The 13,676-nt window shown below is 44.4% G+C and overlaps 1 protein-coding gene across 1 annotated transcript; it reads right to left on the bottom strand.

Moving 5' to 3' along the window:
• Positions 1-636: 636 nt before the first annotated feature.
• Positions 637-12,390, bottom strand: LOC114568221 (triosephosphate isomerase). The gene is made up of 7 exons (XM_028597687.1): positions 12,169-12,390; positions 10,340-10,463; positions 6,117-6,216; positions 4,558-4,675; positions 2,963-3,048; positions 2,040-2,127; positions 637-1,247 (listed from the first exon to the last, which is right to left on the bottom strand). Exons 1-7 carry the CDS (start codon positions 12,278-12,280, stop codon positions 1,129-1,131), a joined length of 747 nt encoding a protein of 248 aa, XP_028453488.1. The 5' UTR covers positions 12,281-12,390; the 3' UTR covers positions 637-1,128.
• Positions 12,391-13,676: the final 1,286 nt, after the last annotated feature.

Below are 13,676 nucleotides of genomic sequence, written 5' to 3'. Positions count from 1 at the left end.
GAAGTCGGGCAGGATCAGACACCCATTCCTGAGGTGAATTCACAGTCAATAAAACTGAAAACAATGATTTACAAGATTGAAATTAAACACCAAACAAACAAAACATCTTGCAACATTTTAATTATTTATTCATTTATTTCTTACATGGGTCACATCCTCCTTATTCATGTGAACAAATGTCACCCAGTGTTAAACATACAGCAGCAGTGTACAGTGTTAACTACGTGCATCTTTAATGCCTATTGGTGACAACTTCACAATAAAAGACCTCAATGCTGAGCAGAAAGATACACACACACACACACACACACACACACACACACACACTAATCTAAAAATAAAATGTATATACATTATATATGTATATATATCGATAAGTACATTCTGTCCAAAGCTTTATTCTGAAGGGCCCTGAAGTAACAGTTAGTGCATTTAGGTGACAGAGAGAAAGCATTAATACAATAGTAACACAATACAACAGTGTTATCAGGACACAAAACAACGTGGGGGGGGGGGGGGTGTCGGACTGATCCTCTGCTGGAAACAATATCTGCCATTTCCCTTTTAAATTAACCGCTGAGATGAAATAAACAGTGAATTGTTTGCATCAAATCTTGATTTCATATTTCTTGTTTGTCACCACTTCGACCTCTCGAATAAAAGTGAAACAGGAAGAAAAGTCATCTGAAAAATAGACCGTGCACACTTTGTGTGTCCTCTTTAAAATAGTTCAATAAATCAGCGGAACACATGCGGACCCGTCGAAGAGTTTCCCATTATCACAAAGTTTACTGACCTTGAAGCGAACACGGACAATCGAGTTGAAAGACATTTGATACTGTAACCCAACACGGTTAGAAACTGACCCAACGGTAAAAAGAAATTGAAATATACAGTAGTTTGACTCAATACTGTAATGTGACAAAAAGAACTAAAACAAATGACCCACAAATGACAGAAAAGTGCAGATATTGACTTTGAATTAATTCTACCGCCATTTATTTACCTTAACCAACACATATTTAGCTAAATAAAACTTGCTGTAACTCGACACACGTCTATCTGTGGATCAGCCGGCCCAGTTTGAGGACACATTGGGACGATGTAAAGGGACGTTTCCAGTCTCCGTTATGCACGTGCGTTGATGATGTCAACAAACTCTGGTTTGAGAGAGGCTCCCCCCACCAGGAAGCCGTCCACGTCGCCCTGAGACGCCAGCTCTCTGCAGTTAGCTGCCGTTACTGAACCTGGAGAACACAGAAATGAGGCGATTATGTCGAACCAATCAGGTCCAACGTTCTGTACAACTCCCATCGCGTCAAAAAGTGACGCTTGGTCAGGTGCATTTGGTGTTTGTTATTGACGCAAAAAGTATTTAACGAGATGGGAGTGAGAACGGGTTGTCAAAACAGGTACAGGAAAAGTACTAAAACAGTATTTAACAAAATTCTACTTTTGTCCCCCAAATGTTGCTGTTCCAGTTGAATGTACTCACTAAAATCTCTGTAACAGTTAGCTCTGACTTTGTAAAATTATGAGAAGCACCAAATGCGTTTTGGACAATAGTTATAATTCCTAAAAAAAGATCCTAGACTGTAACTTCAAGTTACACAAGAACAATACAACATACAAAAGAAACATCAACAAAAAGGCAGAAAATATCAGTTTTCTTTTGATGCAAAGATTAATTTATTGATTATATATCATTAGGTATCAGCTTTGTATCGATCAAACTAAAAGGGACTTTATGTGGGTTGAGAAAGCATGATTGCCAATAACAAGATTGATATCAGTTTAAATATATACTGTAAATGCAGGAAATATCACTCATATACTTAAATATGTTTTGGTGAAAAGGTCATGACTTAATTGTGTTGCTAAAACTAAACCTCCGCCCCAAAAACTTGTTGTTTAAATTCTTAAAACCTGACTGTAGGAGGGTTATAGAACCGGTGTATGGATAGCTAAAAAAAAGCTTCCCAAATACACACAGGATACGACCACTAGGATAAGTAAAACTTCCAAATATCAACACTGACCTCCGTAGATGATGCGCACGGAGTCGGCAACGTCGTCTGAGACGTTGGCTCGGAGCCACGCCCTCAACTTCTCATGGACCTCCTGAGCCTGGACACACACGCACACACACACGCAAAATTGTGAATTTACTTGTGAATTGTGCACAATTTATTTCCAGTGTTCCAAAACTAATTTAAAATGTTTAACTTCCTAAAACCTTCATCTTCCAGTTTGTTAGTTGAGTTAGTTTAAATGGAATGAAGGTTAAAGAAACGGGTCTTTGTTATTTAGAGGTCTGTAAACCAAATGTGACCAAGTTTGCAAGAAATCATGGATAGCAAGTTACTTGTTAATTATAAATTATGAAAAATCATGCAGGCCCCCGCCTGCATGATTTTTCTGTATTTCTCAGTACTTTCACATCCATCCTGTGGAGGTCGGACAAAACGGTACATTAAGGTAATGCCAAGGTTAACCTGCTTGGTTTATACCTATCACCATTTCTAGCCACTGGGGGACCACAGGCAGGCTGGGGGAACTAATATTAATGTTAAAAAAACTCATAAAAGGGACATTTTCATGCCATGGGACCTTTAACAAGGTCACGTTCAGCGTCACGTGCGTTACCTGAAGTGAAGTAACGTCGGATTTAAACCCAAACCACTATGTTTTTCTAAACTTAACTAAGTAGTTTTAGTGCCTCAACCTAACCAAACTGCAACGGTTTCACAACGTTAAAGACGTGTTTAAAAATCGTGACCGACATTCTCTAGTTTAGACATGAGGTTGTATTTCCGCCACCGCTAGGGGCGCTAATATATGATCCGCTCCTGTGGCTGGTATTAGAGGGTAGGGAACAAACGGCCGATATCGTCACATGGTTTGGAGGACTTGTTGGGCTGGACAAACTGCAGTTATTACCAGAGGGAGGAGTCAGTGTTACCTGTTCAGGTGAAGCTGTCTTGCCCGTGCCGATGGCCCACACAGGTTCATATGCCAGAACCACTTTCCCCCAGTCCTTCACGTTCTCTGGAACACATAAAAAAAATGATATTTATGAACTAAAAAAGTATTTTCTAATATTTAACATGATGATGTAGTCACGCAAACATAGGTTAGTCTATATTGACTACGTTTCATTTCCGGGATTGCTCAGGTGCCGCCGGAAATTCCTCCGGATGTCCCTCATTTAGGCCGGATGTCGGTTAGAAGATTGATTTATTTTATATTAGGACAATGCACATTAATCAACATTTCTGTAAATGCGCCAGTGTTAGCCAGTCGGCTAATTTTCAACTGTAGTCCTAGTTGCATGCATGTCTTTATGTTACCTTCCGCTTTCTTTGTGTTGGCGTTCTAAACTCCGGTGGATTTCTGAGGACTATCGCTTAACTGCTGCTCAGAAGGAATAACAGCAAATCAAATTGCCGTACGCTAACAGAAAAGGTCAATCTATTTCAGACCAAGAAACATCCAAGAGGCAGAGCAGTGCTGCAAGGATCCGTCAGTTCTGTAACTTGTTTTCTGTGAGCTCTCAGAAGAGAAAGTCATGCGTTAACAGAGGAACAAGACGACCGGGTCTCAAGATACAGCAGAGACCACTGACCTATTTGCATTTTAAATCAGCGTGTAGCCTACTTTGAGTACAGAAGTGGGCTGCGAGTAACCAGGGAAAAGACCCTCAATAAAATCTTGTAATATCGGACTGCACACTGAGTGGAACAGGTTTTTCAGATAGATGGATCAATAGATAGATAGATAGATAGATAGATAGATAGATATGAACAGAGATTATTATTGCTGTATGTGTTGTTGATGTTCCGCAATCCCACGGTGATGGAAAAGTCACCTCATATCCTGATTATTATTTTTTTAATAACCTTTTTTGGTGTGAAATCTTCATCAGTGTATAAATAAAACCAGTGGATTCTCTTCATAAAGAAAAAACCTCAGGAAAACAGTAAGAAGATCCACAAGACCAACAGTGTAAGAATAAAAAAAGATGAACAATATAGAAAAATATTTCAAAAAAATGGAAGCGGCAAGCAGCGGGCCCTCGCCCCTCCCGATGCTAAACGAAAATGTTATAACTTCTCATCTTTGAAGTCTTTAGATTGCACAGAATTTTTTTATAGTACAAGATCTGAAAATGGTGAAATGTGCACTAAAATTACACAGTAAATTGAAAATTGCTGACTTCCTGTTGGGTGTAGGGTACAACCACAAGAGGCTTTTTTGTACATCGTAACATGTTACATATGCGTACCAATTTCCGTTAGTCTACGTGAAAAGTTAAAGGAGGGGGATTTTACTTTGAAAACTGTACGGGGGCTCTATTGAGGGATTTTGTCACAAACGAGCACGAAACCCATAACGTTGGTGAGTTTTTGAGCATCTTAAGCCCCTCAAAAATGTGATTCATTGAAGAGATTTATAAAACGGAGCCGTTTCAATAGGGCCTTCTCCGACCGACGCTTCTCGGTTCTCGGGCTCAAATAATAAAATAAAAGTTACACAATTGTGATTTCCTTTGTTTACCTGCAATGACCTGCGTCTGAGCGTAGACGACTTCTTCTGTGGTGCCTGCTTCCCGCTCCTCCAGCTTCTCCCCGACGCAGGCGATCACGCCCAGATCGCTCTCCAGAGCGTGAGCCACCTGAGACCCAAACCACAGACTTGAGACTTTACCTGGATCTGCACAATCGATTACAACATATTACAACTGGCAGGCTTTAATTCACTTAATGCTTCCACAGATATGTAGTGGAATAGAATTAAAATGGAAAACAAGTCCAGATTAAAATTCTAAATATTAGCCTTTGTCTTAAAGCTACAGTGGGTAGTTCCTGCCCCCCCCAGAGCACCAACCCCACCCCTCCTCCACGCAATTGCTAGTAGCCAAGGAGGACAAGGACGATTAAAAAAACATGATTCTTCAGAAGAGGTCATTATCTTCACTCGAGTTTCGCCAGGCGAAAGTCGCCAAACGACACCATTTTCTAAACACAGCCATACTGAGAAATACAGAGAGAGTTGTGTGGAGCTGATAGTCTTAATTAGCTTTGTATCAACTCATTTAGCAATGGCTTGAATGTAACAGGCGTTCAATAATATAAAAACGTTACTCACTAAAGCCTTAAAGGATTAATAAGCCTTAATGACACTTAACATGGTGGGCATGGTGTATAGCTTCAGACACGGCACCCCTTCTCTTCATAGTCGTCAGATTCGTCTACCAACCCTTATAGAACTGGCTCAGCTTTGCCTTGCACCAGCTCTTAATTATGCTGTTAGAGTGCTGTTATGGGACTTCCTTTGACACATTGAGCTCCTCTCTCCTCCCATCTGTGTGCATCCATGTCCCAGAAATGCTTGTTACTAATTTATTAACTTATTCCCCGGAGTCCTTCTGTTTTTTTGCCCAGCAGTTTTCCTTGGATTAGGGTGGCACCTAAATCATGGTTGCAGCTGTTGCCGTAGTCCTGCTCTGCGACCTGTTACGCCCTGCTACACCCTGCTACGTCCTGCAGTGCCCTGCTATGTCCTGCTATGTCCTGCTATGCCCTGCAGTGCCCTGCTATGTCCTGCTATGCCCTGCAGTGCCCTGCTATGTCCTGCTATGCCCTGCAGTGCCCTGCTATGCCCTGGTATGCCTTGCAGTGCCCTGCTACACCCTGCAGTGCCCTGCTACGCCATGAACTACTACAACTACTATTTCTAGTCACTGTTCCATTATCTTTATTGTGACTATTATTGCCTCTGTTCACCGTCAGACACCGCCTACCAAGAGCCTGGGTCTGTCCCAGGTTTATCCCTAAAGGGAAGTTTTCCTCACCACCCGAGGTTTCTGCCTAAAAAGTTTTTTTTCACCACTGTCTGCACTAAATGCTTGCTCTTGGGGGAATTACTGAAATTGTTGGTTCTTTGTAAATGATACAGTGTGGTCTAGAGTCTTGAGACAACTCTTGTTATGATTTGATATTATAAATAAACTTGAATTGAACTTAACAGCGTTTTGGGATTGAACAACGTCCACATCCACACAGGCTGCCTCCAAACACAAAGATTTTTTTCCGTAGCGAGAGGAAGTGCCTCACCTTCTGACCAATCAGCTCGTCACTTTCCCCAAACACGTGACGGCGCTCAGAGTGGCCCAGTATCACCCAGTCTGCCCCGCAGTCCTTTATCATGGCCGGACTGGAGCGAGAGGAAACATGTTAAAGTCACAGTTGGTCACAGGCGCGATGGATGATTTTACAAAAGGTTTAATGTACAGGTTTGTACTGTAAAGACAAGGCAGCTTTATTTATATACTGTAGCACATTTCAGCATCAAGGCGATTCAAAGTGCTTCACATAAAACATTGAAAAGCAGTTAAAAACATTTGTTAAGGGGAATAAAAAAAGAAAATTAGAATAAGAGAGGTATAAAATACAAGATTAAAGGTTACAGTGCAGTGTGAGAAAGGAACAATTACTTGTGAATTAGGGCTGTGCAATTATTCAAATTTTAATCACGATTTTGGCTCCAAACGATCACAAAAACAATGTAATCGAGACAAAAACGATAATTTTGCACATTACGTTTTGCAAACAAACTCTTATTTGGTCTTGTGTTCTGAAGGGGATTTCAAAAAGTTCAAACGGGAAAAGTATTAGGGGAAATTTCACAGTTCAAGGTGTTTTCACTGTTGATTTGTTTAACTGTTTTTCAATAAATGCAAAATCATATCAAATAATTGTGATTTTAAAGTCCATCCATCCATCCATCTTCGTCCGCTTATCCGGTGTCGGGTCGCGGGGGGAGCAGCTCCAGCAGGGGACCCCAAACTTCCCTTTCCCGAGCAACATTAACCAGCTCCGACTGGGGATCGAGGCGTTCCCAGGCCAGGTTGGAGATATAATCCCTCCACCTAGTCCTGGGTCTTCCCGAGGCCTCCTCCCAGCTGGACGTGCCTGGAACACCTCCCTAGGGGGCGCCCAGGGGCATCCTTACCAGATGCCCGAACCACCTCAACTGGCTCCTTTCGACGCAGCGAGCAGCGGCTCTACTCCGAGCTCCTCACGGATGAGTGAGCTTCTCACCCTATCTCTAAGGGAGACGCCAGCCACCCTCCTGAGGAAACCCATTTCAGCCGCTTGTACCCTGGATCTCGTTCTTTCGGTCATGACCCAGCCTTCATGACCATAGGTGAGGGTAGGAACGAAAACTGACCCGGTAGATCGAGAGCTTTGCCTTCTGGCTAAGCTCTCTTTTCGTCACAACGGTGCGATAGATTGAATGCAATACCGCACCCGCTGCGCCCGATTCTCCGACCAATCTCCCGCTCCATTGTCCCTCACTCGCGAACACAACCCCAAGATACTTGAACTCCTTCACTTGGGGTAAGGACTCATTCCCTACCTGGAGAAGGCATTCCATCGGTTTCCTGCTGAGAACCATGGCCTCAGATTTAGAGGTGCTGATCCTCATCCCAACCGCTTCACACTCGGTTGCGAACCCGATCCAGTGAGTGCTGAAGGTCGCAGGCCGATGATGCCATCAGGACCACATCATCTGCAAAGAGCAGCGATGAGATCCCCAGCCCACCAAACTGCAACCCCTCCCACCCCGACTACGCCTCGATATCCTGTCCATAAATACTACAAACAGGATTGGTGACAAAGCGCAGCCCTGGCGGAGGCCAACCCTCACCTGAAAAGAGTCCGACTTACTACCGAGAACCCGGACACAGCTCTCGCTTTGGTTGTACAGAGATTGGATGGCCCTGAGAAGAGACCCCCTCACCCCATACTCCCGCAGCACCTCCCACAGTATCTCCCGGGGACCCGGTCATACGCCTTCTCCAAATCCACAAAACACATGTAGACCGGTTGGGCATACTCCCAGGCTCCCTCCAGGATCCTTGCGAGAGTGAAGAGCTGGTCCGTTGTTCCACGACCAGGACGGAATCCGCATTGTTCCTCCTCAACCCGAGGTTCGACTATTGGCGAACCCTCCTTTCCAGCACCTTGGAGTAGACTTTACCAGGGAGGCTGAGAAGTGTGATACCCCTATAATTGGCACACACCCTCTGGTCCCCCTTTTTAAAAAGGGGAACCACCACCCCAGTCTGCCACTCCTTTGGCACCGTCCCAGACTTCCACGCAATGTTGAAAAGGCGTGTCAACCAGGACAGCCCCTCCACACCCAGAGCCTTGAGCATTTCTGGACGGATCTCATCAATCCCGGGGCTTTGCCACTGTGTAGTTGTTTGACTACATCAGTGACTTCCGCCTGGGAAATCGGCGACAATCCCCCATTATCCTCCAGCTCTGCCTCTAACATAGAGGGCGATTAGTCGGATTCAGGAGTTCTGCAAAGTGCTCCTTCCACCGCCCTATTACCTCCTCAGTTGAGGTCAACAGTGTCCCATCCTTACTGTACACAGCTTGGATGGTTCCCCCTTCCCCCTGAGGTGGCGAACAGTTTTCCAGAAGCACTTTGGTGCCGACCGAAAGTCCTTCTCCATGTCTTCTCCAAACTTCTCCCACACCCGCTGCTTTGCCTCTTTCACGGCAGAGGCTGCAGCCCTTCGGGCCCTTCGGTACCCTGCAACTGCCTCCGAGTCCTCCGGGATAACATATCCCGGAAAGACTCCTTCTTCAGTCGGACGGCTTCCCTGACCACCGTTGTCCACCACGGTGTTCGTGGGTTACCGCCCCTTGAGGCACCTAAGACCCTAAGACCACAGCTCCTCGCTGCAGCTTCAGCAATGGAAACTTTGAACATTGTCCACTCGGGTTCAATGCCCCAGCCTCCACAGGGATGCGAAAAGCTCCGCCCGGAGGTGTGAGTTGAAAGTCTGTTGGACAGGGGCCTCCTCCAGACGTTCCCAATTTACCCCGCACTACACGTTTGGGCTTACCAGGTCTGTCCAGAGTCTTCCCCACCCTCTGACCCAACTCACCACCAGATGGTGATCGGTTGACAGCTCTGCCCCTCTCTTCACCCGAGTGTCCAAAACATACGGCCTCAGATCAGATGAAACGATTATGAAATCGATCATTGACCTTCGGCCTAGGGTGCTCTGGTACCAGGTACACTTATGAGCATCCCTATGTTCGAACATGGTGTTCGTTATAGACAATCCATGACTAGCACAGAAGTCCAACAACAAACAACCACTCTGGTTTAGATCAGGAGGCCGTTCCTCCCAATCACGCCTCCAGGTGTCTCCATCATTGCCCACGTGTGCGTTGAAGTCCCCCAGCAGAACAATGGAGTCCCCCACTGGAGCCCCATGCAGGACTCCAGTCAAGGTCTCCAAGAAGGCCGAATACTCCGAACTCCTGTTTGGTGCATATGCACAAACAACAGTCAGAGTTTTCCCCCCCAACCCGCAGGCGTGGGGAGGCGACCCTCTCGTCCACTGGGGTAAACTCCAAACACAGCGCTCAGCCGGGGACTTGTGAGTATCCCCACCCGCCCGGCGCCTCACACCCTGGGCAACTCCGGAGAAGAAAAGAGTCCAACCCCTATCCAGGAGTATGGTTCCAGAACCAAGACTGCGCGTAGAGGTAAGCCCCACCAGATCTAACCGGTAGCGCTCCACCTCCCGCACCAGTTCCGGCTCCTTCCCCACAGAGAGGTGACGTTCCACGCCCCCAGAGCCAGCGTCTGCTGCCCGGGTCTGGTCCGCCGAGGCCCCTGACCTTCACTGCCACCCATGTGGCATCGCACCCGACCCCAACGGTTCCTCCCACAGGTGGTGGGCCCATGGGATGGAGAGGGAGTTGCCACGTAGCTTGTTCGGGCTGTGCCCGGCCGGGCTCCGTGGCAAACCCCGCCACCAGGCGCTCGGGCCGACGAGCCCACCGTCTGGGCCTGGCTCCAGGCGGGGCCCCGGGCTTCCTCCGGGCAGGGTCACTCCATCTCTGCTTAGCTTTTTCATTGGGGTTTTTGAACCATTCTTTGTCTGGCCCCTCACCTGAGACCACTTTGCCTTGGGAGACCCTACCAGGAGCACAAAGCTCCAGACAACACAGCCCTCAGGTTCACAGAGACACACAAACCTCTCCACCACGATAAGGTGATGGTTCACGGAGAGGCGATTGGTGATTTTAAAGTGACCAAAATAATTGGGATTATGATTTTTTTTTTATGATCAAGCAGCCCTAATGTGAATGTGAGGATTTCCTGCAAGGCACTAACATTAAAAAATGTCTCCATATCCTCAATGAGAAAATGTATTTTAGCATTCCTCAGCCTGCCGTCTAATTAATAAGTCAGACTGCATCGTGAATAGTTCACGAGTGCATTCTTTCAGTGGCTGAGATACCTGATCTCCCCTGTAAACGCTCCCTTGGCCACCTTGTAGCAGTTCTGGGCTGCGACGCCGATCCTGAGATCCAGACAGCACCGAGCGAAGTCCAGGTAGATGGAGGGGGGTGCACACACCACCTCTGGAAAAAAAAAAATCAGATCATCGTGACTTTAATTTCATCTCTGTTTGGGCTGAGACTTTTTCTATTTCTTTTCTCACTTTCTACCAGAAGAAGTGTCCCATGGCGATGCCAAAATGGGGCTTTTGGCCCTGGACTGAAAAGGATAATTTAATTTAAATTGGGTTACATTCATTTTCAGGGGGAGGTCCATCGCTGATAGCTGCAGTCTGCCGTGGCTACCTCATTCTGAAGTACTGCAACAACATGTTTAGGTTCCTAAGTTTAATAAAGTTTTACTATTTCAAAAACCCTTTATGTTGTTGTCACTTTGGTTTTCCACTCTGAATACTTCTTATTAGTTGAAGCCCTGTTGAGAATGGCCAAAAAAAAATCAAAAAGCAACTCAACAAACAAGCTCACATATAAACAGTTTTATATAAATAATTAAAAAAAGCTGCAGGTCAGGATCAGCAGTGGTGGAAGAAGTACTCAGATCCTTTAATTTTTTTGGGGGCTTTTATGGGCTTTAATTGACAGCTTGAAGACAGGAAAGAGAGAGAGAGAGAGAGAGAGAGAGAGAGAGAGAGAGAGAGAGAGAGAGAGAGAGGGGGGTGACATGCAGCAAAGGGCCACGGGTCGGATTTGAACCTGCGCCACTGCCAAGGACTCCAAAGCCACATGAGCCTGAGGTCTGAGGTCGCCCCTTACATCTTTTACTTTAGTAACTTCACTTTAAAAGTTAACCCCAATGTAAAAAATATTCCTGCATTAATCCTGCAATCAACATACTTAAATACATGTACAGAATTACATTTTCTTAAAATGCCCCATATTGTAAAAAGGTGATACAACTATTGTTTATTTAAATGATATCTGGTGGGTTTGGCGATAGCGATTTCGGGGCTGTTTTGTGTTAAAGAAAAAGGATCTTACTCTTTAACAATCTCTGTAGGGATCCTTTTTTTTCTCCACCAGTTTTTGACATTTTATAGAGCAAACAACTAATCGATTATAGTCGAGAAATAAAATCGACAGATTAATCCACAATGAAAACAATCGCTAATTGCAGCCCTAAAAATGAGCACAACCATAAACATCTACAGCAGGAAAATGCAACGTTCACATAGATGCAGCAGAAATATGAATCCAGAAACATAAGATATACCGGTAATAGGAAAACACTGACAAGGAACATTTCACTGAACAATGAATACTTTTGCCTTAAGTAGCCTACTTTAAGTAGGTGTGTGTGTGTGTGTGTGTGTGTGTGTGTGTGTGTGTGTGTGTGTGTGTGTGTGTGTGTGTGTGTGTGTGTGTGTCCTACATTTAGCTGATAATACTTTTACTTAAGTAGCCTAAGGTTTTGAATGCAGGACCTTTACTTGTAGTGGAGTATTTTCACAGCGTGGTATTAGCTGAAGTAAAGGATCTAAACACTTCTTGCACCGCTGCTTAAAAATCACACTTAAGTTCAGTACTTGAGTAAATGTACTTAGTTACTTTCCACGAGGATAAACAGAAACGTCAGAGGCCTTTATGCAACTCATCCTGATGATGATGACTGCCAATGTCAGTGCGTCATCTGAGCAGCAGCAGCATCATCTCCTCTCTGATTCTTTATCGATTACTTTTTTTTTTTATTGATCTCTGCATCATAAAACCTGCAGACAGTTCATTTGCAGACTGTGCGTAACACCCAGAGACGCGTTAGTCGGTCAGTTACCGGTCTGGTCGTGCAGGCTGGCGGTGTTCAGGGTGGTGATCAGCTCCTCCAGACTCTCCCTGGTGCCGTTCATCTTCCAGTTTCCTCCCACGAAGAAGCTCCGGAGCGCCATGGCCGGCTGAAAGTGGCGGATACCCGGTTAAGAAGAGGAGGAGAGGTGGTGGAGGTCCGGAGGAACACTTAAGCTGCAGGATGAGACTCCGCTGGTGTGTACGTCAGGGGCTGTCGGAAATATCAGAACTCAACACCGGCAAAAAAAAAAAAAAAAAAAAAAAATCATCCCTCTTCTTCTTGTTTGGCTTCATGAAGAGAGTCAAACTGTTTTTTTGGAGCACTACCGCCACCTGTTGTTACAATGAAGGATGACATGCCTCTTTGGACTGACAGTGACTTGTTATGTAGTGTTCAGTGTTTCCTTTTCTACGTTATTTGTATATACTTCATATTTCTGAGAGAAATAATACTTCTTACTACAACATTTATGCACAGAAAACACAATGAGTTCATAAAACATGATGCAAAAGCCGTAGAAATTGAAATTGATAATAATAATAATAATAATAATAATAATAATAATAATAATAATAATAATAATAATAATAATAATAATAATAATAATAATGTTATTATGCATTTCTTACTTGCTTTGGGAATACAAAATGTTTTTCATCAACCGATCACAGTTTTTACCAAACAGTTGAGATTTAACAAACTAAGTAGGTGTAAGTGTGATAAAAGACATTAAAAAAATTATAATAGACATCTTTTTTTACGGACAAGAGCAATGTGTAACCCCCAAGATAAAACATTTGACAAATATAAACATGAAACATTTTTTTCAAGATGAATAAAACTGAAAAATGAATGTCCATTGTTATATTCATGAGTGAATTATGAGACAACGGGCCCCCGGCACAGACGTGCACAGGCCCGACCGCCTACATGTGAGCAACACACTTTTTTGTTGTCGTTTTGCGTCTCTTTGTAGTTGTTTTTCCCTTTTCGTAGTAGTGGCAACTCTCTTATACAGACAGGTGTGTGTCTTTGCAGCTATTTTGCATCTCTTTGTGGACATTTTGTGTCTCTTTGTAGTCCTTTTATGTTTCTTTGTCTGTATGTGTCTCTTTTGAGTGACATTTTGCAGGTTAATAGCGCGTTCCATTTACCTCGGAACTCGGAAGCCGAAGCTGGAAATGACGTCAGATCTGGGTTGAATGCGTATTTACAAGTCAGATTTTCATTGTTTCCATTAGCTCTCGCCAGGTTAGCCATTGTTAGCAAATGCCAGTTTATAACAACGCATTACGCTGTTTTTTGTGCATAAAAACAGCATAACAAGATGTCTGCAGTTAGAAAATGGACAGTGCTGCGTGTTCGACTGATTTAGTGAGACACAATTAACACAGAAGTGCTTATATCTGTATGTTACTACACCTTTCACAACTGTTGATGCACAGAGCAGCCATGTTGGATTTTTAGCTCGCGGTACTCGGTGGTTGCCCGAGTGT

The sequence above is a fragment of the Perca flavescens genome, chromosome 14 (assembly GCF_004354835.1).
Source record: "Perca flavescens isolate YP-PL-M2 chromosome 14, PFLA_1.0, whole genome shotgun sequence".
NCBI classification, from domain to species: Eukaryota; Metazoa; Chordata; class Actinopteri; order Perciformes; family Percidae; genus Perca; species Perca flavescens.
The sequence above is the reverse complement of the archived record's forward strand: the minus strand, read 5'-3'. Positions and strand labels throughout refer to the sequence as shown.